The sequence below is a fragment of the Falco rusticolus genome, chromosome 4, assembly GCF_015220075.1.
Source record: "Falco rusticolus isolate bFalRus1 chromosome 4, bFalRus1.pri, whole genome shotgun sequence".
Taxonomy (NCBI): Eukaryota; Metazoa; Chordata; class Aves; order Falconiformes; family Falconidae; genus Falco; species Falco rusticolus.
In genome coordinates this window covers 46,896,827-46,922,176 of record NC_051190.1, presented here as the reverse complement: position 1 = coordinate 46,922,176, position 25,350 = coordinate 46,896,827, and the positions used below count along the sequence as shown (strand labels likewise).

General features: G+C 62.6%; 3 protein-coding genes across 20 annotated transcripts in view; all 3 read right to left on the bottom strand.

The window, feature by feature from the left end:
• Positions 1-99: 99 nt before the first annotated feature.
• On the bottom strand, positions 100-6,115 carry TBXA2R (thromboxane A2 receptor). 3 transcript variants are annotated; one of them, XM_037384534.1, is made up of 3 exons: positions 6,017-6,115; positions 884-1,794; positions 100-565 (listed from the first exon to the last, which is right to left on the bottom strand). In XM_037384534.1, exons 2-3 carry the CDS (start codon positions 1,703-1,705, stop codon positions 296-298), a joined length of 1,092 nt encoding a protein of 363 aa, XP_037240431.1. In that variant the 5' UTR covers positions 1,706-1,794; positions 6,017-6,115; the 3' UTR covers positions 100-295. The 3 variants fall into 3 exon arrangements, 2 of the variants coding, with proteins under 2 accessions (XP_037240431.1, XP_037240430.1); XM_037384533.1 differs by lacking the exon at positions 6,017-6,115 and having other exon boundaries at positions 884-2,273; XR_005103787.1 differs by lacking the exons at positions 100-565; positions 6,017-6,115 and adding an exon at positions 2,495-5,549 and having other exon boundaries at positions 1,571-1,794.
• A 3,028-nt stretch (positions 6,116-9,143) lies between these two features.
• On the bottom strand, positions 9,144-14,453 carry CACTIN (cactin, spliceosome C complex subunit). 2 transcript variants are annotated; one of them, XM_037384418.1, is made up of 10 exons: positions 14,232-14,453; positions 13,571-14,060; positions 12,924-13,019; positions 12,294-12,439; positions 12,049-12,211; positions 11,639-11,756; positions 11,199-11,391; positions 10,740-10,862; positions 10,304-10,596; positions 9,144-9,795 (listed from the first exon to the last, which is right to left on the bottom strand). In XM_037384418.1, the coding sequence occupies exons 1-10, from the start codon at positions 14,366-14,368 to the stop codon at positions 9,305-9,307; spliced, it is 2,250 nt and encodes a 749-aa protein (XP_037240315.1). In that variant the 5' UTR covers positions 14,369-14,453; the 3' UTR covers positions 9,144-9,304. The 2 variants fall into 2 exon arrangements, with proteins under 2 accessions (XP_037240315.1, XP_037240316.1); XM_037384419.1 differs by having other exon boundaries at positions 10,304-10,572; positions 14,232-14,383.
• A 2,613-nt stretch (positions 14,454-17,066) lies between these two features.
• PIP5K1C (phosphatidylinositol-4-phosphate 5-kinase type 1 gamma) overlaps positions 17,067-25,350 on the bottom strand; it is a 49,215-nt gene continuing 40,931 nt past the window's right edge. For 3 of the 15 annotated variants that reach the window (XM_037384421.1, XM_037384422.1, XM_037384424.1), the window contains 5 exons: positions 24,720-24,848; positions 24,317-24,449; positions 22,471-22,545; positions 20,105-20,188; positions 17,067-19,772 (listed from right to left, as the gene is read on the bottom strand). In XM_037384421.1, the coding sequence (XP_037240318.1) occupies positions 19,770-19,772; positions 20,105-20,188; positions 22,471-22,545; positions 24,317-24,449; positions 24,720-24,848 (424 nt within the window). In that variant the 3' untranslated portion in view covers positions 17,067-19,769. Of the gene's footprint in view, positions 19,773-20,104; positions 20,189-20,395; positions 22,546-23,014; positions 23,834-24,284; positions 24,450-24,719; positions 24,849-25,350 lie in introns of those variants that run through there. The other 12 variants (XM_037384423.1, XM_037384425.1, XM_037384431.1 and 9 more) reach the window with 10 other exon arrangements.

Here is a 25,350-nt window from a genome sequence, read left to right as displayed (position 1 = left end):
TGGAGGAGAAGGGCTGTTGCTTTGGCTGCTGCTCTGGCTGGGAATGGGGTCATACCCCCCCCCCCCCCCCCCCGAGGTGTTCACCCCAGCAGGCACAGAGAGCTGCAAAAGCTGTGTTTTATTGGGGGGGGGCACTTAGATGGGGATGGGGGAGCACCCCTATGGCCCCTACCACCCCCTTGAGTACCAGGCTGGGGTGGCCCATGGATGTAGGTGATAGGGACAATTAATTAACCCAGATGGGTGGGATGGGGGGGTCCTCGCCCCCTCCCGCGGTGCCTGTCCCTGGGGGCTGCTACTGCAGGACGGAGTCTGCGGTGAGCTTGCGGCGCAGGGAGGGCTTGAGGACGGGGTAAAGGGAGAGGATGGAGGGCCGGGGGCGTAGGCTGGGGTAGATGCGCTGCAGCACGGCCCGTCGGAAGAGGATGTAGACCCAGGGGTCCAGGATCTGGTTCCAGGTGACCATGCGGATGTAGATAAGCAGCATCTTCTGCGTTGTTGTGGGCAGCATCTGGATCTGGCCACTGGCCGGCAGCTGCTGCAGGACCGTCTGCACGATGAATATCTGCAGGGGATGGAGGGGGCAAGGTATCAGCAGGGGGGGTCCACACAGAGCCCATGAGCTGCTTTGGGGTGGGGGAGATGCTGAGGGTCCAGACTGGGTGTCGAGCCTGTTGCAGAGGGGTCTCAGGCTGGTTTGGGGCACCTGCTACTGAGGAGCACCCACTCTGCCTGCAAGCGGTGCGGAGCTCAACACCCGGGTGCCAAGCCAGGGGCCTCACCAGCAGGGATGTGGGATGGGGACCTCACCAGGAGGAGCATGGCGGGGTACCAAGACCCAGAAGGGACACAGAGGGGGCAACACCCAGACCTGGGGCCTCACCAGGAGGGGCATCCAGCAGATGGTGGCAATGATCATGATGCCCACCAGCTGCACCATCATCTCCACCTCGCTGTCCCGGCGCCGCTGCACTGACTCCCGGTCATGGTAGACACGGCAGAGCGTCACCACGCTGACTGTGTTGAAGATGAAGGAGAGCAGCACGGAGAAGATCCCCAGCAGAGCGAAGAGCAGGCAGAAGATGACGTTGCCAGTGTCGGGCAGGAGGGTGAGGAAGCACCAGGAGCTGGGGTACTGCAGCGTGTACCGCCCCAGCCCCAGCACCGGCAGCAGCCCCAGCAGGCAGGAGAACCCCCACACCAGCCCCACGATGGACCAGGCGCGGCGCTTGGAGATGCTGGTGGAGCGGGAGAAGGGGTGGTTGATGCCAAAGAACCTCTCGCCAGCCATGGTGGCCCCCAGCAGCAGCGGGCACTGCCCGAAGAAGACCATGGAGAAGCCGAGGAAGTTGCAGAGGTGGCAGCCAGGGTCCACCTCAGCCCAGGTGAACTTGATGAAGTGGTAGGGGATGATGACTGAGGCTGTCACCAGCAGCCCCATAAAGTCTGTGACCACCAGCCCACAGAGGAAGACGAGGAAGGAGGAGCGAGCCTGGCTGGACAGCTTGCGGGAGGAGCTGAGCAGGACACAGAGGGCGAAGAGGTTGGAACAGAGGCCGATAAGGCCAAAGGCAGTGGAGAACCAGGGCGAGGTGATGCTGGCCTGTGCGCCGGCGCGGCCATCGCTGGCATTGAACGCCCCGAAGCACGTGTCCGCCCGGCCGGCCCTGCTACCGTTGGGGAGCTCCATATCCCCCCACCCCATCCCGCTCCTTCCAGCAGCTTCAGGCGCCCTCCCGGCTCAGCTCCATGGCGTGTGCCCTCCGCCGCTGCCGGCACTGATCCTGCCTTGCCCTGCGGGAGCAAGGAGGCAGGTTTAGGAGGGGTCTGCCATGCGCAAGCCCACCCATCGCCCACCCTTAGCCTGCAAAGATGGGGCACCACAGGGGTGGGGGAGGGGGATGCCACACCAGGACCACGGCCCGCGCCGGTCTGGCACCGCTCTGGGTGCAGCAGCAGCAGCAGCAGCAGCAGCAGCAGGCGTGCAGGGCCCCAGCCCCACAGCTGGATGGGATTAACTGTCCCCGGCTGCAAGCCACATGGGGCTGCTCCACGAGACTGTGACCCAGCGTGGTGGGTGTCTGGAGAAGTGTGGTGCTGGCAGCTTGGCTCTGATGGTACCGGCTCCCTCCTGCCCCGGGGGACGTGGCCGGACACCTCCGGGGCCACCTGCCCTCTGCCTCGGCATGGGGGGACCTGCCCTGAAGGATGGGGAATGCAGGCACAGGGCAGCTGCGCTAGGGCCGGATCCTGACACTCCAAGCCCCGCCCTTCCCCTCCCCGCCCCCCCCCCCCCCCCCCCCCGGCCTCAATGGGGAGAGGCCCCATGCCCACAGCGAGGTGGGGAAACTGAGGCACGGGATGGGATGGCCACAGCTGGAGCTGTGTGCTGCACCCCCCTGGCACCGGCACTGCTGCCAGGCCACAGCCATGGGCCACGCAGCTGGCGTGCACGTGTGACATCCCCATTCTCTGTGTCCCCCTCCTGCCCTACCACAGCTGCAGCTGAGGGTTTGTCCCCGGGACACCGGCCGTGGCGGGTGCATGAGGAAAGCTGCGGTCGTGGGCAGCCCGGTCAATGTCACACTGGCTCGCTCGGTGGTGACCCGGGATTGGGAAGCATCCAGCATCTGGGAAGCCGCAGGGCTGCAACCTCCATCGCTAATTAGTCCAGGCTGCAAATGGGGTGATGTGGGAAGGGGCAGAGGCATGGCAACAGTGGGGACCAGACCCCCTGCGGGAACCAGACCCCTCCTCTCCTCCTGGGACCCATTTCTCCAGGCTGTGGATGTCCTTGCCAAGCCTGTCTTCCCCATCCCCACGCTACTGGCTGACCCCGTTCCCAGCCCAGTGGTCCCCATGGAATGCCCAGCTGTACCCTGACCCACCACCTCCGCACAGACCCTGCCCCACCCCGTTGTAGGCGTCCTGGCGCCGCTGCCTCCCCCTCATGCAGGGTGGCACTGCCACCTGCCCTCCATCCCCATCTCCAAGACAAACCTCAAGCCAGCCCTGATCGGCACCAAACGCAGCGGCTGGTCCTGCATCTGTGTCCCCGTGTCATGGGTGAGCTCCGCGCCACATCCCACAGCCTGGCACCCACCACCCACCACCCCCTCCCAGCCCCCGGTGCCAGGGCACCCACAGGGCTGGGAGCCCCCTCGCACACCCGAGGCGGGTGCTGATCCCACAGCCCGTCCTGGGGCTGGGATGGGGCCAGGCATTGCACCATCCCCCGCCGGGGCCGCATCCAGGCAGGCTGCAGGACCGAGGGTGCTGGCACCCCCCTGGCATGGCAGCACCTCTGCCCTCCCCCTGTCCCCAGCTGTACCACGGGCTGCTGGCGAGCAGGGAAGGGGCTGGGGGTGGTGGGGGCACATCCCCATCCCTGTCCACATCCCAGCGCAGGCGGCTGGCCCAGTGTGGTGGTGATTCACTGCCCCAGCGCGAGCATGGCCCCACTTTTTCCACGAAACAAGAGCGAAAACTTGCTGCTGTTTGTTTTCTCGGATCCCTGAGGGATGGTGGCGGTGGCCCCCAAGGCGTCGGTCCCCTTGAAAAATGCGGTCAGGCCTCTGTGTGACAGTGCAACGGTTCCCTGAGGAGCCACCAGCCTTTCCTGTGTCCCCTGGGATTCCCCTCCCTGGGAGGTGGCAAATTCCCCCCCTGCCCCACAGCGATGCCACAGCTCGGAGGTCCCACTCTGGCTGTCCCTTGCCACGTGCCTGCCCACGCTTTTGGGGTGCTGTCCCCAAGTGGGTGCTCCCCCCGCCCCAGGTTACTCCAGCATGGCTGGGGGGCTCGGGAGCCCACAGGGCGATGCTGACCCATCACCCAGGGACTCACAGCCATGGGATGCTCCTGGCTGCTGACTGGCTCGGTGCAGCAGGACCCGACCCCCTCTCCCCACAGCGTCTGGTGGGGGGGGGGGGGATGCACCAGCCCTGGCAGCTCCATGCTGCACACCCCAAACCCTGCTATCACCCACATCCCCCGCCATCCACCCCTCCTGCCCTGGCACAACCACGACCTGGACCCTCACCCACCACCAGCTGCCAGCAGGGCTGGGGACACCAGGTGCCACCCTGCGCGGAGCTGGCTCGGCCAGCCTGGGACCGCGCAGCACTTAGAGGGAATCAAATATTAAAGAGGGGCCTTTTAGTGCCAGCGCAGCTGGGAGCGAGCTGAACCCTGCGCACACCATGACGGGAAGGGGTTTGTGTGGGGGCGGGGGGCTCCTCGCTTGATGTCTCCCCGCAGGAGGATGCTCGTGGGGATGGCAAGTCCTGTGGAGGAAAGACCCCAAGCCTGGTGCTCATCCCTGCCAACCCTGTGCACTTGGGTTTGGGGCTACTAGATCCAGCAAACCCACCTCCCAGGGAGATCCCATGGGGGCGAGGGTTTGGCTGTGAGCAAAGGCAAAAGGCGCTGGGGGAACATCCCCATCTCCGAAACAGGCTGTGGAGGCTGCGAGGCGGCGGCGGGGCCAGTGCGGGCACTAATGGGGTTCTTGGCACGGGGTGAGCCCGCGGGCTGGCGTTACACCGCAGCTGCACCCCGGGCTGCCCTGCCTCCACCGGGCACGGCTTCCTGCCCCGGCCACATCCGAGGTTAGCGAGGGAAAGGCAAAGAGACATGAGGAGCGCGGGAGGCTGCTCCTTATCGGTGCAGCTCCCACCCCAGCCCATTGCCTCCCCAAGCTTCCTGGGGCAGCGCTGGCACAAGGCTGGCAGGATCAGGCCGGGGTGGAGCTGGCAAGGGAGGGTTGGGGGCAGCGTGGCACCGCACACCTGCAAAGGGACCCCAAACCAGGTGGCCTGCACCCCACATGCCCCCCCCCCCCCGGGTCCTGGCACCCAGGCCGTGGTGCTTAGCCGCAGGGAGCTGTGCAGAAGGTGCCCTAGTGCGCTTGCATTTGTCCCTTCTGCATCCAGTCCCTCCTCTTCGCTTGTTGGACCTCTCCAGGGACAGCCCCGTCCCACCTTGTCCTGGAAGGACAGGGACTTTCTCTGCAGTACCCCCTCTGCCTCCCCAGCCTGGTGGCCCTTGCGCAGGTGGTCCCACGGGATGCCAGGGCTGGATGTGGTCCCACCACCAACCGCCCCCCCCTCCCGGCTGGGGCTCTCTGGGCAGCAGATCAGCTCAAGGCCATCAGCTGGGATGCGAAAAGCAGCGGCCACGTCATGGGGACAGGGACTTCGGCAGGGCCCCAGCATCCGCCCCCGGCCCCACAGCCACCACAGGGACTGCGGGGGGAGCCGGCCTGACCCGGAGCAGGGACCCCCGCGGACCCCCGGGGCACAGGACATTCCGGGGGGCACGGACAACGGTGGCTGTCCTTGCCTGTCCCTGCTGTGGCCATGCAGAGCTCCCCAACCCGTGCACTCCCGGAGTGGGGCAGGGGGTGGCGGGTGGGGGGGGGTCGCCCTGGGCCCCCCTGCATGCAAGGGCCGGTGCTGTGCCCTCAGGGCGGCATGGGGGGGGGAGGGGCAGCCCGCAGCCCCCGCGCTCCCGGCCGCAGCATCGCGGCATCTCGAGGGCTTGGAAGCTGCCGCTGGGCACCCCCCTCCGCCCCCCCCCCCCCCCCCCCCCCCCAGCCCCTTTCCCGGCCCTTCTCGGACCCCCCGGTGGGATGCGCTGCCGGGAGGGAGCGGGCCGGGGGCTGCGCGGGGAACCGGCTCGGGGGGACCGGGACCGCCCCGGCGGGGGGAGCCCCGACAGCAAATGCTGGTGCCGGGGCGAAGCCTGGGACGTGCCGGCCCCGGCGACCCGGTCCCGGGACAGGCAGCCGAGGGGGGGCACAGCGGGGGCACCGCGTCCCCGTCTCTCCCCGCGCCAGGGGGTCACCGTCGTCCGCCCCCCGGAGGATCGCAGCAGCTCTTCGGGTTTCTGCGCAAAGCGGGCGGCTGAGCCAGCGCCCCGCACCCCGTCCCAGCGCCCCCCGCCCCGCAGCCCCCCTCCGTCCGGCCGCCCCAGCCCTGCGGGCTCCTTGCCCCCCGCAGCCCCCCGGCCCTACCTCCCAGCGGCGGGACCCGCCCGGCGCGGCTCAGCCCGGCTCGGCTCAGCCCGGCCCCACGGGAGGGCGCGGGGGCAGGGCCGGGCTCGTAGCGCCCCCCGGTCCCGCCCCACGCCCCCCGCCCCGGCCCGGCCCCGCGCCGGCGCCCTCCCCCGCCCCGGACGGGGCTCCCGGGGGAGGGGCGCGCCCCGCCCCCCCGCCCCCCGGCCCGGGCTGCGCCCCCCGCCCCGGCAGCACCGGCCCCCAGAGCCCCTGCGCCGGCCCGGGGCAGCCTCGAAGGCGCCGGCAGCCACGGGCCGGGAGGGCCGGGGGCGGCCCCCCCCGCACCTGGGCCGCGGGGCTGCGGGCACGGGTGGGCCGGGACCCCCGCCCCGCGCCGCCCGGCTATATTTAGCGGGACCGGGCCCTGGTCCGGGTTACTCATTTGTTTACCCGAGCAGGATTCCTGTGTCTGGGGGGGGGGGGTGGGGGGTGTCAGCCCGGCCGTGCCACCGCCCCGTGGGACGCGCACCGCTCCGCCGGGCTGGGGGGGGCGTCCCCGCTGTCCCCCGCAGCGGGGCCTGAGACTCCCCGGGCCGAGGGTGGGGAGAGCCGGGGGTCCCGGCAGCGTCCCGGGGTGTCTCCCAGAGCCGGGGGGGATCGCACCCCGGTTTTCCCCGGCCCGGAGCTTGGCGTGTCCCTGCCCACGGCCGCTGTCCTGGAGCGTGGGAGCCATCGGAGGGGACACGCCACCACCCGCTGCTGCCCTTCGTGCTTTGCTGGGGGGGGCCAGAGCCCATCCCTGTCACCGGCGTCTCCGTCCAGCTCCAAAGCACCGAGTGCCCACCCAGGGGTGACACAGGGGCACTCCATCACCGAGTGCCCACCCAGGGGTGACACAGGGGCACCCCATCACTGAGCACCCACCCATTGGTGACACAGGGGTACCCCATCACTGATCGCCCACCCAGGGGTGATATGGGGGCACCCCATCACAGCCAGCGAGGCCGGGGCATGCGGGCAGCTGGGTGATGCTCAGAGGCCTGAGTCCCTTGATCCCTCGGCAGGGAGCAGGGGCTGTCACAGCAGAAGTCTGAGAGGGGGGTGACACCGGTCGGAGCCGGGGGGCCACCCACAGAGCCGGATCGCTGCTGGCCCTGGCAGCGGGAGCGTGCCACCAGCAGGAGTGGCCCCACCGCAGCAGAACCTGGCTCAGCAGCCGGATGCCGTGCCTGGATGCTGCTGGGGTGTGCCAACCCTCCTGCCCTCCAGCTGCACCCACAGAGGATGTGGGCGCGGGGGTGCTGGAGGAAGCTCTGCACCAACCTGCTGCCACCCTGGCACGAGCCCGGCCGAGCCCCTGTCGCTGCGCCCAAGAGCGGAGAAGAGCCGTGCCCCCCCAACCCAGCCCTCGAACCGTGAGGCAGAGGAACGAAACCGGTTCCCCCCAAAATATGGGGGAGAAGTGGAGAAGAGCCCGGGGAACAGGCAGGGCTGGAAAAAAACACCCAGGGCTCCAGCCGGATCCAGCCCCTGGGCCGGCCGTGGTGGGTGCCCGGCTGCGGCAGCCCCCCGGGCTCCGGCTCCATCCACGGCTTGAAGTTGGGAGTGGGGAAAGGGCAGCGCCTGGGCGGGGACACGGACCCTGCTCAGGCTGGGGATGCAGCGGGATGGTTTTGGGGGGTTGCCCCCACTGTGTGTATGCCTGGCAGGGAAAAGGACCATGGGCAGGGGGCTCTGCCAGGCAGTCAAGCAGGGAGGGCACCCAACCACTGCCTTTGGGGTTGGAGTTTTCTCCTTATTCCCTCCGAAGTCATCCTTGGCCAGACCCTCGCATGCTTCCTGCACTGAGCTCAGGCCCTGAACATCCCCCGCGCCAAGCAGCCGCTCAACAGCTTTAAATAGCCCACAGGAAGGAGATGCCGGGGGACACGTCCCGTCCCGACACAGCCGCTGGCCCCAGGGGTGTCTGGCAGGATGGGGAAGGGGCACCTGCATGCGGGGCTGGGCTGGTTGGGGTCTCCCCCATGCCCTGCCACTGGGCAGGCTGACCCAGCGCGGGTTGGTGGCTCTGGCAGGCACAGGAGCCCGCAGGGCGTTTGCAGGGCTGGATGGCAGCAGCAGGGCAGGGTGCCCCTCCTGAGCTATGGGGGGAAACGACAGCCGCAGGGCAGCCCCCGAGGCCGGGGAGCCCCCCCAGCAGGGCAGAGCAGAGGGAACCTGGGCACCCCCCAAGCCGTGGGGCTGTACGGGGGGCAGGATGCAGTGAGGCCCGCGGGGAAGGAAACGACCTCGCTGTGACAGCTCATGGCCAAGGCCAAGGTCTCCCGGCTGCGCTGCTGGGCATTACTCATGCACCTCTTCGGCACCGAGGGGGGGACACCTCGAGGGGCCAGAGCTGGTGGGGTTGGGGCCACCCAGACGGGTGCAGCTGCCCCCCAAGGCCATCGCCTGGAGGGATCAAGGCCAGTGAGTCCCAGCTCAGCCCTCAAGTGCTCCCCAAAGTGCCTGAAACCCACCCGAGTGTTGCTCAGGACCCCTGGGGACACCCTCCTCCACTGCCCAGCAAGAGCAAGAGCTGCTCAGGCACTGGGTGGGTGGAACTGCAGCCACGGAAACCGGATTTTCCCCTTTAAGGAGATATATCCCATCCAACATCCTTCTCCTCCAGCTGCCGGACGCAGCCGTTGAACCCTTTCATCCTGCAGCCAGAGGCGAGCGAGCGAGGTGGCGGCGCTCCCAGGCTGTGGGGAAGCTGGATCCCAGGGGGAACATGCCAGGAATGGGGCCACACAGGGCAGGGGGACCGCCAGGGCAGGGCTGTGCTCATGGAGCAAAGGGTGCTGTAGCTGCAGCTGGGAAGTGTCTGGGCTGGACAGGTCTGGCACTGGTGCTGGGAGCACGTGGGGCTGGGAGGAGGCTGGTGTGGGGCTGGAATAGGCGACGGAGCACACAGGGCTGACGGCACGTGGGGAGGGGGTGACACACCCCAGAGGTGTAGGGATGAGGACACCCACACACACACTACTCAGCCCCCAGAGGAGGAGGGGAGCTTCCAGTGCTGGCCCAGCATGGTACTGGCAGGTGATGACATGCAGGAGAGCCACACGGTACGGAGCAGCGTGGGGTGCCCACGCAGAAGATCCCATGGCTTAAACAACCCCTATTTATTTATACCAAAGTCTCAGGGTCCCTCGGGATAAAAGCAAGGGCAGAGAAAACCCTCAGGAACAGTGCTTGTGACAGGGGCTGAGAGCCCCCCCTGCCCACCCCCTGTGCCAGGGGGGCTGAAGGGAGTTGAGCAGTCCCTCATCTGCGGTATCGGTAACGCTTGAAGTGGAACCAGAGCTGGAAGATGCCGTTGGCAAACTGGCAGCGGAAGCCGTGGCGGTGGGAATACTCCCACTCCCGGTTGACGATCTTGAAGGCGATGTCCTCGTAGGGCGGCCCAGCGTGGAAGCGCAGGATGGCGAAGTCCTTGTTGTCCTGGCAGGCCTCCAGGAAGTACTCGGGCGTCGAGCGCTTGTCGATGAGGTCGGGGTAAAAGATGTTGAACTTGTAGCCCTGCACGATCTTGGGGGGGGGGTTGTCAAAGTCATAGTGGGTCTGGTTGTACTTGTTCCACTCAAAGCCCGTGTGCACCCGGTTGAAGAAGCGAGGTTTGCGGGGCCGGTACTTGTCAGCCCAGAGATAGGCTTTGCCTGTGAGGGGCATTTCCACACTGAACTGTGCCTCATCTGCACCCATGCCCTCCTTGGCCTTACGGAAGAAGATGTCGTCAGCGCTCTCAGTGGCATCACCTGTAGGGAGGAGAGGCGATGTCCAGTCCTGCAGCCAGGCCTGGGCTGTGGGGATGCTGCTCCCCAGCGTGCAGAGGGAAGGAGCAGCAGATCCTGGGCAGGGGATGTGGAGCTGGGTGTGGAGATGCGCACACCACCCTGCGGACTCTGGGCAGGCACCAGGCTGAGCTGTGCTGGAAAACTCATCCACAACACTCCTCCCACTTGCCCGCAGCCCAAACAGCTCGGTGGTGCGGCTGGGAGCGGGGAAGGCTCCAGCGCAGGTACCCATGGGGAGCACCAGCAGTTTGAGCCCCAGCTCCCTGCTTTCGTCCAGGTCCTGGCACCCTTCCCGGCCTGGGTGTATCCCCCTGCCAGGCCAGCTCTGGATGCATCCTCCAGATGCAGCTCCTACTCCCCCTTTTCCAAGGGTAGCGTCCCCCTCCAGCCCTGCCCCCCAACGCACACGCACACCCTCTGTGCCGCCTGGGAGGCCGGCGAGCGCAGGACTGGCCCGGGGGGCTCCTACCTGTGACCTGGAGCTGCTGACGCAGAAGCAGCAGCCGATGCGTGTCCTCCTCAGCCTCCAGCACATGAGCGTCGAAGGGCAGTTCGTTGGCGCCCAGCAGCCGGGGGCTGTACTTCCCTGCATCGTAGTCATCCAGGCTCTGCTGGATCAGGTCCTCCTCCATCAGCACAGCTTCTCCTTCTGCCTCTCCTTTGGCCTCCGCATCCTGCTCGGCCTCGGGCTCCGAGGATGGCCCTGGCTGTACCACGATGCCCTCCTCTGGATACAGCCTGCAAGGAAGAGACAAGAGAGAACTGGGACGGGGATGGTACCCTTGTTCTCTGCTCACCTGAGGTCTCTCTACGGAAGGATGGGAACACAAGGCCGCATTTTCCGTCGCAGGTGCCCCGCGGGAGAGGCCTGGATGGCTGTGCTCTCCAAGGAAAGGGCTGTGTACCTGTCACTGGGGGAGGCCGGCTCCCGCTTGATGATGGGGAAGAGCGGTTCGCTCTCCACACCCTGCTCCTGCTTCAACTTGTACAGCTTCTGGCGCAGAACATCCTGGTGCCGCTCCCGCAGCCTGTGAGGAGGAGATGAGCCATCAGGTCCCACCCAGCAGAACCACCTCATGCCCTCGCTGCCCAGAGCTGTGACACCGCCACGCTGGGTAGATATCTGCTGGGTTTTGTACGGTTTTGGGCTTAATAACCTTCCAGTTTGGTTCCCTCGCTGTAAACATCATCACTGGAGAAGGGAATGATTGTCCAGCCCTTTTCCCCTCTTGGGAGAACGAGCCATCTCAGAAAAGGTATAAAACACCTCCACCACCAACTCTGTGCCTCCCCCACTCTGCTCACGGTGGTGTCTGTGCTGCCCCTTCCCACAGCCCTGGCCAGGGGACAGTCCCTGCTCTCACCTGGCCCGAGCCATGTAAGCCTTCAGCTGCTGCAGCAGGCTCTCCCAGTACCCAATGTCAAGGTTGGGTCCTCCTGCTCGGATCTTGCTCTCGATGCCCTGGTACAGCACTTGCAGCTGGTTGTACGTCTTCCCCTTGAACACGGACTGCACATCTGAGCTGACGGAGGCGTTGACGCCATCCCGACGCTCTCCTGCACAAACAGGCAAGGGCAGCCAGTCAGTCTTCGGGTGCTCAGCCTGCGTCACCCAGCCCAGGGTTACATCTGACAGCGGAAGGCTGGACCGCAACAGGGGATGGCTACCAGACGCACAACCTCCATCCAGCTGACCCCAGAGAACTGCTCTGAGCCAGAGCGCACACGGCAGACCCAAAGCCCTGCTTTACCCGCTGCTCACGCTCCCCTTGACACTCACATCAGGCTTTTCCCTTTCACTTACCTGGTCCTCCTTTCCCAGAGGCCTCCAGTTTGCGGAGCTTGGCTATCTCATCCTCTGTGATGATGGTCATGTCCCTCCAGAAGTCCACATTCTTGCCTTGCTCCAGCTCCATGTAAACCTGTAGGCAGGAGACAAGCAGGAGGACATCAGGCACTTGCTCCGCACCGCAGGCAGGGAAGCAGAGCTGGAGTGGGGAGGGAGGACACCCTGAGCTGCTGCCCCTCAGCCATGCATGCTGAGGTGGGCGGGAGGGCAGGAGGACAGGCAGAGGTACAGGCAGCCGGGCAGGAGGACAGGCAGGGGTACAGGCAGCCGGGCAGGAGGACAGGCAGGGGTACAGGCAGCCGGGCAGGAGGACAGGAGGACAGGCAGGAGGAACGGGGGCAGCATGGGGACAGCAGCACTGGCACCTGGATGTCCTCCACCAGATCCTCCATGTCGGAGACAGTCAGACCGTTCAGGAAGGTGTAGGGCTCGTGCATCTCCACAGCCAGGTCATCATCCTCTGCGCTGATGTACTTGGCCAGGAGGTCAATGGGTTTTGCCCTCCCATCCCGAATCCGGATCTTAGACCTGGGTGAGAGGAGGGACAGTGAGCAGTGCCTGCCGCCCTCTGCTCCCTGGCAGGCCCGTCCCCAGGAAGCTGCACACCCACCGCAGCTTGGCCTGCTGCAGGTGGAAGTTGTCCTCCTGTTCCTCCCAGGTTTTGAAGTGTTCCGCCTCTTTCTCCCGCTGCAGCATCTCCAGCTCCTGCTCACGCATCGCCTTCTCCCGCTCCCGCTCCAGGCGCAGCTGCTTCACCTGCCCAGGGCAGAGGAAGACATGAGGTCACTGTGGAGGGGGCACCCACTCAGGACACCCGTTCAAGGACAGAGCCGTAATCCTGCTTGCTGAGCTGACTCAGCTCCTGCAATTGGTGTAAGGTTCCCGGGGAGCCAGGAGCCACGCAGGAGGACAGCCAGCATGGGCCAGTGGGGCCGGGCTGCTCGCTGCTCGCTGCCAGCCCGTCGGAGGACAGGGGACACAGGCACAACGCAGTGGTGACCTGGCACTTGCCCTCCTCAGCACCACCTGAGCTGGACACAACCCCAAGAGAAAAAGCCTTCTCACCCTGGCACAGCAGAAGTCAGTACGCTGTGTGCCCCGTGCCCAGTCCTACATCCTACCGCCTACGGGCACCCTCAGTGATAACAACAAGGGGAATTCCAGGTGAGCAACTGGGAAAACTGGGCTGTCTACAGGTTTCTCTGTCAGACAGTGGGAGGGAGGGGACATCTGAGCCGACCTTCTGCAGCTCCAGCCGATTATCCTCCTGGATTCGCTTGTTCCTCTCCTTCAGGTCCTTCTCATCCAGATGGCTGATCCCTTTCTTTTCCAGCGCCTGCAACAGAGTGGCCAAGGGTGGCCATGAAATCCAGCGACCTCTACAGCCCCTCGCCAGCCAGCAAATGCCACCACATTCACCCGCTTCTGCTGCTCTGGCGAGCCCCGATCCTGTCGAAAGTCCCCAAATCTCTCGCATCCTACTCTTGAAGCCCCTCAGTGCCACTTGGGCTGAGCCCAGGGAGGCCACCTGACCTGGCGAGTGCCAACAAACCAGTAAACACTGCCCAGCACTCAGTCTGCAGCTCCCAGCAGGTCTGTGTCCCCCTCCTGCACCCTGACCCCCCTCCTCATCCCACAGCCCCTGGCTACAGACCTTGTTCTTCAGGAGAAAGGGGGTAAAACACCCCTAAGCTGGTCAGAAACACACAGCCGCTGCCCTGGACAAAACACTTTGCTCTCCTGTGGCTGCTCTTAGTATCAGAGGTCCTCCCTCATGCAAAGGTCCCCTCCTGGACACCCCAGTGCTGCCCAGTTCGGTCCCAGTGCAGCCAGAGGGGCACAACCTCCTGCCAACAGCCCCCCCGGTGCGGGCACAGAGGAGCTCACCTTGCTCCAGATGAAGGTGCCCAGCAGGTTGTTGTCCCCAAAGGGATTGTCGGTGTTAGTGTAACCCATGTACTCCTCTCCCCACCCCATCTTCTCCCGCTTCTTCCTCTCCTTGGCCTCCTTCTTGGCCAGCCGGCGAGCCCGTTTCTCCTCGGGTGTCTCCAAGGCCTTCATGAGCGCCGCCTGCTTCTTCTTCTCCTCCTTCAGCCTCAGGCGCTCCTGCAGGCTCAGCTGCGGCCCCGGCTCCTCCCGGCCCCGGGAGCGCGGTGGGGAGGGCGAGCTGGCCAAGGACACCGACGACCTGGAGGCATCTCTCTTCCTCTGCCGCTCCCGGCTCCGGGCCCTCCGCTTGTCCCGCTCCGAGCTGGAGCCGGAGGAGCGACACCGGGACCGCGACCGGCGCTTCCTCTGGCTCCTACGGTGCCGCTCCCGGCTCCTGCTCCGGCTCCTCTTCTTCCTCCATGGCTGCCTCTCGCTGCCGGACTCGGAGCTGGGGGAGCCGTGTGTCAGCGGGCGGCAGGCCCGGCTCCCCGCTGCAGGCCGGCCGGAGGCGGGAGGGCCCGAGCGTGGCCCCCCGCCGGTGCCTGACCCCCGGGCCTCCCCCGCCCGCCTTCGACCCAGCCCCGCGGCCCCCGACCGGCCCCGGCCCGGCCTCGCTCACCCCGAGCCCGGCTCCCGCCCGCGGCCCCCGCTCCGGCTGCGCCGCCGCCTCTTCCGACTGCCGGAGCGCTCCCGGCCCCGCTCCCGCCGCGCCGAGCGGGACCGCCGCCGTGCCGGGCTGCGCGACCCCGAGCCCATGGGCGGCGGCGGCGGCGGCTGCGGCTCCGCCCCGGGGGCCTTCGGCAGCGCCCGGCGCGCAGGGCCTCCCGCCGGCTGCCCGCCCCCTGCCTGTAACCCCTGCCCGCCCGGCTGCCCGCCCCCTGCCTGTACCTCTCCCCGCCCGGCTGCCCGCCCCCTGCCCGCCCGGCTGCCCGCCCCCTGCCTGTAACCCCTGCCCGCCCGGCTGCCCGCCCCCTGCCTGTACCCCTGCCCGCCCGGCTGCCCGCCCACTGCCTGTACCTCTCCCCGCCCGGCTGCCCGCACCCTGCCTGTACCCCTGCCCGCCCGGCTGCCCGCCCCCTGCCTGTACCTCTCCCCGCCCGGCTGCCCGCACCCTGCCTGCACCCCTGCCCGCCCGGCTGCCCGCCCCCTGCCTGTACCTCTCCCCGCCCGGCTGCCCGCCCACTGCCTGTACCCCTGCCCGCCCGGCTGCCCGCCCCCTGCCTGTACCTCTCCCCGCCCGGCTGCCCGCCCCCTGCCTGTACCCCTGCCCGCCCGGCTGCCCGTACCCTGCCTGTACCTCTCCCCGCCCGGCTGCCCGCCCCCTGCCTGTACCCCTGCCCGCCCGGCTGCCCGCACCTTGCCCGTACCCCTGCCCGCCCGGCTGCCCGCCCCCTGCCCGCCCGGCTGCCCGCACCTTGCCCGTACCCCTGCCCGCCCGGCTGCCCGCACCCTGCCCGTACTCCTGCCCGCCCGGCTGCCTGTACCGGTGCCCACACCCTGCCTGTACCCCTGCCCGCCCGGCTGCCCGTACCTTGCCGGTCCCCCTGCCTGCCCTCCCACCCATTTGCCTGTCCCCCTGCCCTCCCGCTACCCAGCTGCCTGTACCCCTGCCTGCCCTCCCACCCGGCTGCTGGTACCCCTGCCCACCATCCTGCCTGGCTGCCTGTCCTCCTGCCTACCCCCAAGCAGCCCCCACAGCAAGACACCCCAACACCCCCTTTTTTTTCTCCTTTTCTTCCTTCTGACCCCCCAAAGCGGGTCAGGACCGGTGGTGAGAGAGAGGAGGCAGAGCCGCGCGCAGTGAGCACAGCACAGACTACAGTACGCTTTATCACAGAGCCGAGGACAGATAGCATCAATTTACAGTTCTCTGGAAAAAGGTCTCCTCGAAGGGGGGGGGGGGGGGGAACCCCTCAAAACAACCAAAAAAAAAAAAAAAAAAAAAAAAAAGAAAAACCGAAAAAAAAAAAAAAAAAAGCACTCATGACTTCCCCCCGCCCCAGAACAGAAGAGAAACATGACAACATCCATGGGTTGGCATCACGCCTCGGCCGCCAGCCCCCCACGCCCCCCATTACATACATTCGTTACACGGCGCACGCACGGAGTGGACACAGGACACTGGTGGGAATATGAACAGCCAGACCGTACTGGGGGCTGACGTAGACGCCAACTGAAAGCAAAACCAGACACGATGGGGTACACCTGAGCCGCAGCTTTGGCCTCGTCCTTCTCAGAAAGAGCCGGAGCACGACGGTGGCTGGGAATGAGAGGGGGGAACGCCGGGCTGTGCCATGCTTTAGGGGGGCCCGGGAGGAACCGGGGGGATGGAGCACCAGCGAAGGCCATTGTGCCCGTGCCAGCCCTGTACCCAGCCCTACGAGTGCTCTGCCTCTGCTAAGAACTTTCCCAGAGCACAAATTGGGCAAGCGCGGCCGAGCCGCTCACCGCAGAGGCAACGGTGGCCAAAGACTGGAGACTCCGGGGCTCCACACGACCGGAGCCTGACGGCGAGCACTGAGAGATGCTGGTTTTCCCTTGCCAAATTCATACCCTGGCAGGCAGCAGCCACCGGCGCTTTGGTGAGAGCCAGAGCCAAAAGCTCCCCAGCAGCCTCAGCCCAGGCAATGCTGTGGGCACAGCCGAGGGTCCCGGCTAGGATGATGGGGATGAAGGAGCAGTGGCAAACGGCTACACGGGAACCGGCTACGTTGCAGGGCTGCCCTGCTGAAATTTTGGAGTGAAAGAAACGTGGTGCTTCCTTCCAAGGATGGAGAGCGCAGGGCATTACACCAGGGATGGCAGCTGCCAGCGAGCCACTGGAGGAAGCCCTGACATCGAAGGTACAGGGCAACTTATGCCTCAGGTGAGCTGGAGGGACATTCAGACCCAGGACAGGCACTATTCCCTTCCCCACAAAAGCACTGATGCTCTTTCCTGTGGACAAGACCTACTCGTGCCCTCCTCTGACTGCGCGTCCTGCCGAGGCAGCGGTGCCAGCGCTGGGGAGATGCTCCCTGGCTCCCCAAGGCTCTCACGCTGCCACACACCACACCGAGCTCTGACCTCCCCAGTCCTTTTAGCCTCTGTGGGAAGGGGGGGCCAAGCAGCTCTCCAGCACTGAGCTAACCCGACAGGTGACATGCAGCAGGGAGCGCGCACAAGCCTGGAAAGGGGCAGTTTCCATTTCAGCCCAGCATCTCCCTAAAAGAAGCTTCCTCCTGTTCCCTCGTGTTGACCAAGTTTGCTCTAAGCTCCCTCCAGCTGACCAAGTTGTCTTCTCACAGGACCAACCCTCCACATCCAGACCTGCTCGCTCCGAAAGGTTCAGCGTTACAGAACCGCCTGCGGATTGTCTCAAGAAGCCTGAACGCTTGAGGAAGGATGGTGCTTGGAATGAACATGCTGCAAAGGGTCTGGGTTTCCCCGCATCTCTTGGAACCAAGCAGAGATCGAGCTTGCAAAGTTCATTCACTGAGATACTGCGTGAAGGTGGGCTCAGATGCTCCCTGCACACAGGCTAAGCAGCTTCGGAGACACCCCCCACCCCCCCCCCCCCGCCCCGAAATGAGGGAAAGGAATAAAGACTCCATCAGTGGTGCTTAAACCATCTTAAAAAGATGCTTGATTTTGGCTGGTTGGAAAGTCCTGATGATGCTAAACCCACCAGCCCACAAACAAGGTGGTCTTAGGTCAGAGAGCCCAAGCTCGACCCCCCCCATGCCCTTGCCCACAGCCACCCTCCTCCAGCACAGCACCCAAGAGCAACACCTGAAGATGCAGAGGGATGTGGCTCTCTCCAGCCTCTCTACACATGGTATCATGCTTCTGGAGGGGGGAAAAAAAAAAAATAGGGGGAAAGGCTGAATTTTTAGCATTTTGAAGCCTCTCGTTTTCAGCCCAGAGGCAGGTTAGCCAGTGGGTATTGCACTCCTCCCACCTCCCCTCCGCCAAACTACCGAGCCCCTCGCAGCACTGCCCGTGCAGCCCAGGTGGGACGGGCATGAGCCGTGGGGGGGGTGAGGAGCCGTTCCCCAGCCCACCGCAGGGCCTGGAACGGAGCAATGGTGCTAGCTGGGTGACCGAGCTGTCCCCAGGTAGTGACCGAAAGGGGAGAGTCTCTGGAAAGACTTTTGATAGATTATTTGGTAAATAGATGAATACATCTAATGGCAGCAGCTTGCAAGAGCCCCAGCCTGTGCTCTTGAGAGAAGCACGCCCTACAGCCTTCAGCATCTGCAGGCAAGGGCGGGAGCCTGGGTCCCGTACTTTTAGGCAAGAAAACACCAATTTGTGAAGATCCTCCCCAAATTCAGCACAAGGGAGAAGGGAAGAGCTTCCCCCCAGCCCAGTGACCTTCTGGTACCTGAGCTGACCCATCCTGAGTGCTGCTGTGAAGACAGACCGGGGGGACTGAGCCCCAAGAGAAGGGTCCCACTTCCCCACTCCTCTACAAGGAACCTCAAGGACAGTCTGAAGATTCTCAATAGAGATTTTGACCCTCCTTCTCAAGTGAAGCTTGTAAAGCATGTGAATAAGACCTGGCTCCCTCTGGGCTAAAAGATTTCCTTCCTTCTCTCTGGGAGACGAGGATGGGATCGGATCGCTGGAGTTCAAGATGATGCGATGGTGCCCTGCTGACAGATGGATGAGCCCAGTCTGAACACTACTCAGCAACTCCAAATCCTCTCGCCCAAAGCCTGCAGCCCTTGAAAAGCAAAACTCAAGACATCCCCAGCAGCAATTTCCAACAGCAGACGTAACCACAGGCAACATCCCAGTCACCCAGCTTTTTGTCCAACAGAGTCCGTGAACACAAGGCTGCCTGGTGCGATGAGGTGGCAGAGTCAGGTCTTCTGCTCCTGCCTCCAGTGTGTGCAGACGTGCACGCGCCTCCCCGACAGCCCTGAGGTACGGAGGAAACGTGCGAACCTGATGTCCGTGACCCCCAGGTACTGGGCGGTCAGGTACACCCCATGTATGCGAGGTGCGGGGTGGCTGCGGGAGGATGCAGCGGCCGGACAAACCACACCTGGAGCCGGGCAGACCTGGGAACTCGCAGTCCAGCGTGGCTGCTCGCTGGAGGAGCGCTGTTCTCGTCCGTCCGTGCCCGTGTGTCTGGAGCAGGCGGCAGCCGGTGAGACAAAGTGTGGACTCCAAGCACAGAGGGACGGGGTGACGCAGCAGTCAGCACGTGGTGAAGGCAGAACCCATCGCGACATCGGGAGGAGAGCCGAGGTGACACGTCACTGTCGCCAGCACTGGTCTGCTGCCCCCGCACAGTGTTACAGATCAAGAGAAATCACTAGCGAGTTTTGAATCCAAGTAAATTGGCATGGCTACTTTGGACTACTGTAAGATGGGAGCAATTCTATTCAATGGCCTTTAATACATTGCATTTACATAGCACCTTTCATCCCAGGGTTTAAGTGCTTTAACCAAAGTGGGTTCTGTACACCCATTAGCATGGGGGAAACCGAGGCACAGAGTGGTTAAGTGACTTGTCTTAGGTCACTCGGCAAAACCGTGGCAGAGTCTGGACAGCCTTAGACCTCCTGACTCCATCAGTTGGTTAGACCACGCTACTGCCTCAAACGAAGCCACTTCGGTCCCTTGCCCTCCCCAGCAATGTGCTCCTACCAATTCTCCAGTGAGGTTTCACACTCCTTTCTGATCCACAAATATATGACCAAAAAAAAAGGGAAAAAAAAAAAAAAAAAAAAAAGAAAAAGTGCAGTAAACTAAATGTTTTAAAAAGCACGTTTGTGCTGTCTCTGTGCAAAGATAAAAGAAATAAATACATGATTAAAAAATTAAAAAGGTTCACAGTATCACACATGGATAGGTAGCTACGGTAGTGCACATCTGGAAAACACTGTGTTACTACCCAGGATTCTCTACACCCAGCTGGATGTCTCCCTTGGGAGCTGCGGGTGCGCGGGTGATTTCTTTGCTGCCCACGTCTGGGGTAAGTAGAAATACACGGTTATAGTTTTGCTCCGTTCTGAAATGCAGTGCCCAGGATCCTGCAGTGCAGCAATACTGGTATCAGCAAGCTCTTCCCCATCCCACTGGAACGGCTGCATCAACGAAAAGGGAACACATCGACCTGCAGAGGGAATCGCTGCTCTCTGGGGCTTCTGTGTCTGCATAGAGATTACTGCAAGAGGCAGAGAGAAGGGAGTCAGCACCCAGGCACCCATCCTGCACTCAGGTCCGAGCCCAGCCAACTCCCCCAGATCAACAAAAGCAGGATGAGAGCAGGCTGCTTGCTTCCTATTCTCCAGCAATGACAACACGACTGGAGAACTTCAGCTCCCCAAAGCTTTCCCTGCAACCAGCCGATTCAGAACAAGCCACAACCCTTGCCGAGCCGAGGGTCTCTGCCAGCACAGGAGATCCCACCTGCTGCCGCAGAGGCCACGGCAGCTCCCGCTGCAAGCTCCGACCTCAACCCACCGGGCACCCAGCGCACGTTTCTTGTACACTTACTGTATCGCTCTCCTCATCGGAGACAGAGTGGAGCTGAGCGCTATAGTGGAGTGGGGAGTAAACCCAACTCCTCTCGTCTGTCGGCTGCCAGAGTGGCCAGAGACGGCGGGGAGAATGCAAGGAGAGCAGCAGCAGAGCAGGGAGCAAAGGAGAGAAGAGGAAAAAAAAAAATAAAAGGAGAAAATAAAAAGAGTAGGAAACAATACAGTAAGAACAGCTGTCCATCTGGAGGGAGGGAACTGAGCTCGGCGCCTGCTCTCAGCAGGAGCCTTCCTCATCCTCAGTACATACCTGCTCCCTACCAAGCTGGGACACGGGGCAGCCTGCCAGCAGCTGCCAGCGGACCCTGCTCCAGCTGCCGCGGGGATGGCACCACCTCTCCTCTGGCAGGGACACAGTTTTAGAGCTTTTGAGATGCCAGGGAAGCCTCGGCTCCCTGCTGCAGCATCACCCTGGCTCCAGAGAAACTGAGACATGGGACGTGACTTACCCAAGGGCAGTGACGGAGCTCTTGGCTCCTGCTACCCACTCCCAGCTCTCCAGCTCCGTGTCCCCAGCCCTGTGCGTGCCACAGGCAGGTATCTCTGGTGTCCAGGAGGGCTTTTTACAGTGAGACCTGACCTGGTTTGCTGTGCCTTCCCCCTTCCCTGCAGGCCAAGCAAGGCAGCAATGGGTGGGTTAGACCATGGTGGATGGTGGCCACAGAAGGGAAACAGTTATCACCAGTCTCGGAGACAGTGGGGTGATGGGAACAAGTACCACAAAGGAGGCAAAACACAACCGGACCTTGGACAGAATGAGGGGGAAGGGGATGTGCGTTAAGGGAGCCGGTTACCGCAGCACTGGGCACTGGTGTGACAAAACACGCTTCTGCTGCCGACACAGCACACAGCAGCCCAGGCAGATTCAAGGGCTGGTGGCTGCTTCCAGTGTTCCCAGGGGGACCCACTTCCACTGCAAACAGGCTCTTTTGTCTCCCACAGAGAAGAAAAAGCCCCCTTTGACTCAGCCTGCGGTTTGCAAAGGAAGAGAAATGGAACCAGCTACTTGGAAGAAGCCTGGGGGGGGTTCCCAACCTGGGAACCAAGTGTGACAGTCTTCCAGGTACAAGGAAACACAAGAAGCCAGAGGAGCTTTGAAGCACTGGGCTCCGCATGCTGAACCCCATCAATAATTGCAGCTATATTAGCAGAGACCGCTGGGAGGAAGGAGGGAAAAGAAACCCTTGCTTGGAGCTTCTTACAGGGCTCTGCTCGAGGTGCAGGAAAGCTCAACACGGCATAAAGTCTGTCCCACATCCTGTTTTTCATCCATCCTGACTGAACCACATGCTCCAGCCAGCCTCTTTCAGAGCCTTTTAGGAGCTCAGATGCATGCGAGGAGCTGCAAACCCAGCAGGGAGATAAAGGAGCATCCGCTTGGTATTAACCCTCCTGGCGCTGGGGCAGCCAAACCCAGCCAAGGGGGCAGGAGGAACTGGGGGGGGGTGGTGGATTTTGCGCATTTGCCCACAGTGATGCAGCACTTTCCCCATGCCATCAGCATGTTACTGCCCCTGCTTCCCCATGCACCCTGCCTGATGCCCTCTCCCCTGCATCCCTGCCTGGTACCACAGCGGCAGGTGCTGGGAAGACCACACCAAGATGCTTGTGTGGAGGGTCTGACAGCATGGCCGTTACCCTCTGAGGATATCAGCTCTGCCGAAGCCTGACAGGGGAAATACTAGAACCCAGAACAGTCCGAGCTCTGGATTCAGTCCCTAAATGCTCAACTGCCTCCCTGCATGTTTTGGAAAGGAAAACTCTCACCACTCACAGAAAACTTGCAGCGAGGAGGGAGCACATCGGTGATATTGGAGAGCAGATGGGCTGGAAAGCAGAAACCATCCCTAACCCCACAGCAACTCCTACCTTATCTGGTTTTATGAGCTGTTCACCATCCCAGCCACAAGCCTAAAAGGTTGTATTAGCAACTGAATTTTTAGCAGCTTCAAAACATCTTAATGGTCTCTTTGGAACGCCATCCGGCTTCCTGGGCCAAAGGAGCCGAGCGTAACATTATCTACAAAGGCTCAGGTGCCTCCTTGGCCGGGTCTGGTGCTTGTAAATTTGTCCCAAGGGCTGGGTGATCTTGCAGCCCATCCCATGGCCGCAGCTGTGCAGAAAAAGCTGGGCAGAGCATGTGTTTCTGCCAGATCCTACAGGGAGATCCACTTGTGTGATTTTGATATGCTTCTCTGGTTTCTGCTGGGCTGGTTCCTAATGCCACACAACACAGAGCCACAGAGGCCAAGGGAAATGGGAATGCTGGTCCCAGTGTTTCAAAGCTGCAGCTCTGCTCCCCTACGTGCTAGCGTGTTCACTTACAATCCCCGAGGAAAGCGAGGTGCTTCGGAGTCTGCGCTGGCGGGGAGAGTAAATCCAGTACCTCCCATCTGTGAACTGGATAGCCCCAGGGCAAGTGAGGTGAGAAAGGAAACAGAGGAAAAAAGGATGATGTGAAAGAAAGGATGAAAGAGAAAGCAAAAAACAAGGGGTTGGGCAACTCCAGGCCTGAATGGATCAGCGGGCAGGAAAGCCGTGCGTGCGAAGAGCAGTGCCCATGCCCTGCCACAACCTCTGCACTTTTATTCCCCTGTGGGTGAACAGGAGGATAAAGCGCTCTTCTTTCAGGAGCAAACTTCCAAAGATCAGATCACAGTCCCTCGGACTTGACAAGTCATCCTCTGCACACCGTATCCCTTCTCCAACCATCGCCCCTAGAGCACGCCTGCAAGAGAGCAGCTGTGGTCCAAGCCCCGCTGGCACTCCGGTGCAGCCTTGCCTGAGCTCCAGCTCAAGCGGTTTTCCAAGGAGAACACCCACGGGAACCCGAATCAGCTTTTCCCTTCATCCCAGCAGTGACAAACACTCCACAGCACACGACACACATTTAATGCAAAACTCAAGGACTCGGATGAAGTATGAAATGCTGATGATGAGCAGTCAGTCACACTCTCTGTGAGCACACACTGCGCACAGATGGTTTCCTCCAGATAGAGGGGGACCCCCCAAGTTAAGAGGAGTCCATATGCCCAGGGACAGGGAGGAAGAGGAGCTGACCTTGCTAGGAGACATTTGCCAGTGGAGCAGGCAGCATCTGCAGGCAGCCTGTACACCACTGCCATCCACAGGCAAAGAAAGAGCAGCCAGTGTCAGAGGGAGCTGCCTGCAGTTTGAACAGCATGCACAAAAACCCCAAACAGACAAGCTTTTAAAAGGGAACCAATTCCTTCCGCAGCTCCCGTGAGCCTCGGGATGCCTCTGCAATGAGTGAGCAGCTCTGCAGCAGTCACACAAGCACAGGGGAAGGCAAATTTTTTGCCATTTTTAGGTTAGAGTGAAGGAGCTCATCAGAAGGGCTCAACTCCTCTCCCTCACCCTATAACCAACAGCAATGAGTCGGAGCAGGAAGGAGCTGGGCACGTCTTTTAACGAGCAGGTTCCAGTGCCCAGGCACAGTGGGGAGCTCTCACTGGTCAGACCTTCAGCTCTGCTCTGGGAATCCACAGGGCAGGTGGGACACGTTGCTAAAAACTCTTCTCCGGTTTGCAGGAGCTGCTCAGACATTGCAAGAGCTGACTGAGGAACACAGCGCCAAGCTCCACGGCACTCTGCTGCCAACCAGCAACCACCTCACTTACTCCCTGTCTCAGCACTAGATTGCCACTGCATCACCTAGTGCATCTGCCTGCAGGGAAAGGAAAAGCCAGAGCTCAGCAGAGCCCGAGGTCAGCCCCACTGCAACCACCTGCCTCTGGCTCTAGGCCACCGTGGCACGTCTGTGCTCAGGAGAACAGCCAGGCTCCCTGGCCGAGGAAGGGAGAACCTCTCAGTTGCACCTGCATTCGCTTTGGCTCATCACAGGACTGAACACGCTGGCCTAGATAAGCCCTTCAGCGCTCGTGCTTGCAAGTGGAGCAGCACACCTACGGCTGCATCCACAGCAGCAGTGCCACCCCCATTGGAGCTCCATGAGATGCTCTTTTGAGTTCTCCAAGGGTTAACCCATCTCTCTGCGTTAAAAACCCCATCCGGCATTAAGATCTCGAGGTGCTCAACACGAAGATGGCACGGGGCAGACACTGCCCTGAAACTGAAACTGTTACAGCCTCGCCCAACCTTTCCCTTTCCCATCACACCTCTAAGAGGCCGGGTGGAGAAGGCATCTTACAAAGTATATGTCTGTGACTGGCACGTCATCTTCATCCGAGGCCTGGCTGGCTGGTTCGGAGGCCTGGCTGGCTGTCTCCACCTCCACTGTAGCTGTGGATGTTACGATGGCACAGGCTGAAGAAGCCGCCTCTCTGGAGCAGGGAAAGAAATGACAGAGTCTAGTCACTGCGACCAGCAAAGGAGCAAGCAAGACTATGATTTATTACAGAGGGGCTGAAGATGCTCCGCTGTCAACATGCAGAAAGGTCAGGTCAGTAACAGCGCTCAGCTTCACCCAACTGTCTGGGGGAGGACCCATCTCTCCAGGCAATCAACAAAGTCAGCCTCCAACAGAAGCGGCCACAAAGCAAACGACACTGGGCAGGGCTCTCCAAAGCGGCCCAATGCTCCGCAACACTCACTCTTTGTCATCTTCAGGAGCTACGATCTCAACGTCACACTTGGGCTCCAGCTCGACACTGATCTGCTGAAGCTCCTCCTCAACCCGCACCTCCTCGTGTGACCTGGAAACCAAAAGAACAGCCCGAAGGCTTAGGTAGGCACTAGTTATGCACGGTCCTCGATTCTAGATCAGCCTGAATCAGTCCCAGGTCAGCCCAGCTTCTTGCACTACAACCTCCCGCAGCAGCAAGATGTGCAGGTCTGCCCCAGCACGCGGCTGCTGCCAGCCCCCAGCTCCCGGCACAGCCCGAGCTGTTCATTTTGGTTCAGCAGGAGCAATCAGACCTCCCAGGATTGAGGATTTGGATCACCCACACCCCCAGGCAATCGTCGGTCCTGTCACACTGCAGCGCTCAACACTAACGAGGTGGGAAAAGAGGACAGGGGATAATTAGGCAGTGCTGCAGGAAAGATGGGCAGCATCAAATGGAGTACGGGAGGAAAGAGGAGAACTGGCCTCCAGGGAGAACCTGTGTCCAGACTTAGCCTGGTGTTGCCCATCACCTGCACAAGGGCCAAAGCCTCCGACCTCCTCTGAGATTCCCAGCCCACCAAAACAGCTCAAGTGCGCTTCAGGGTTAACATCGGATC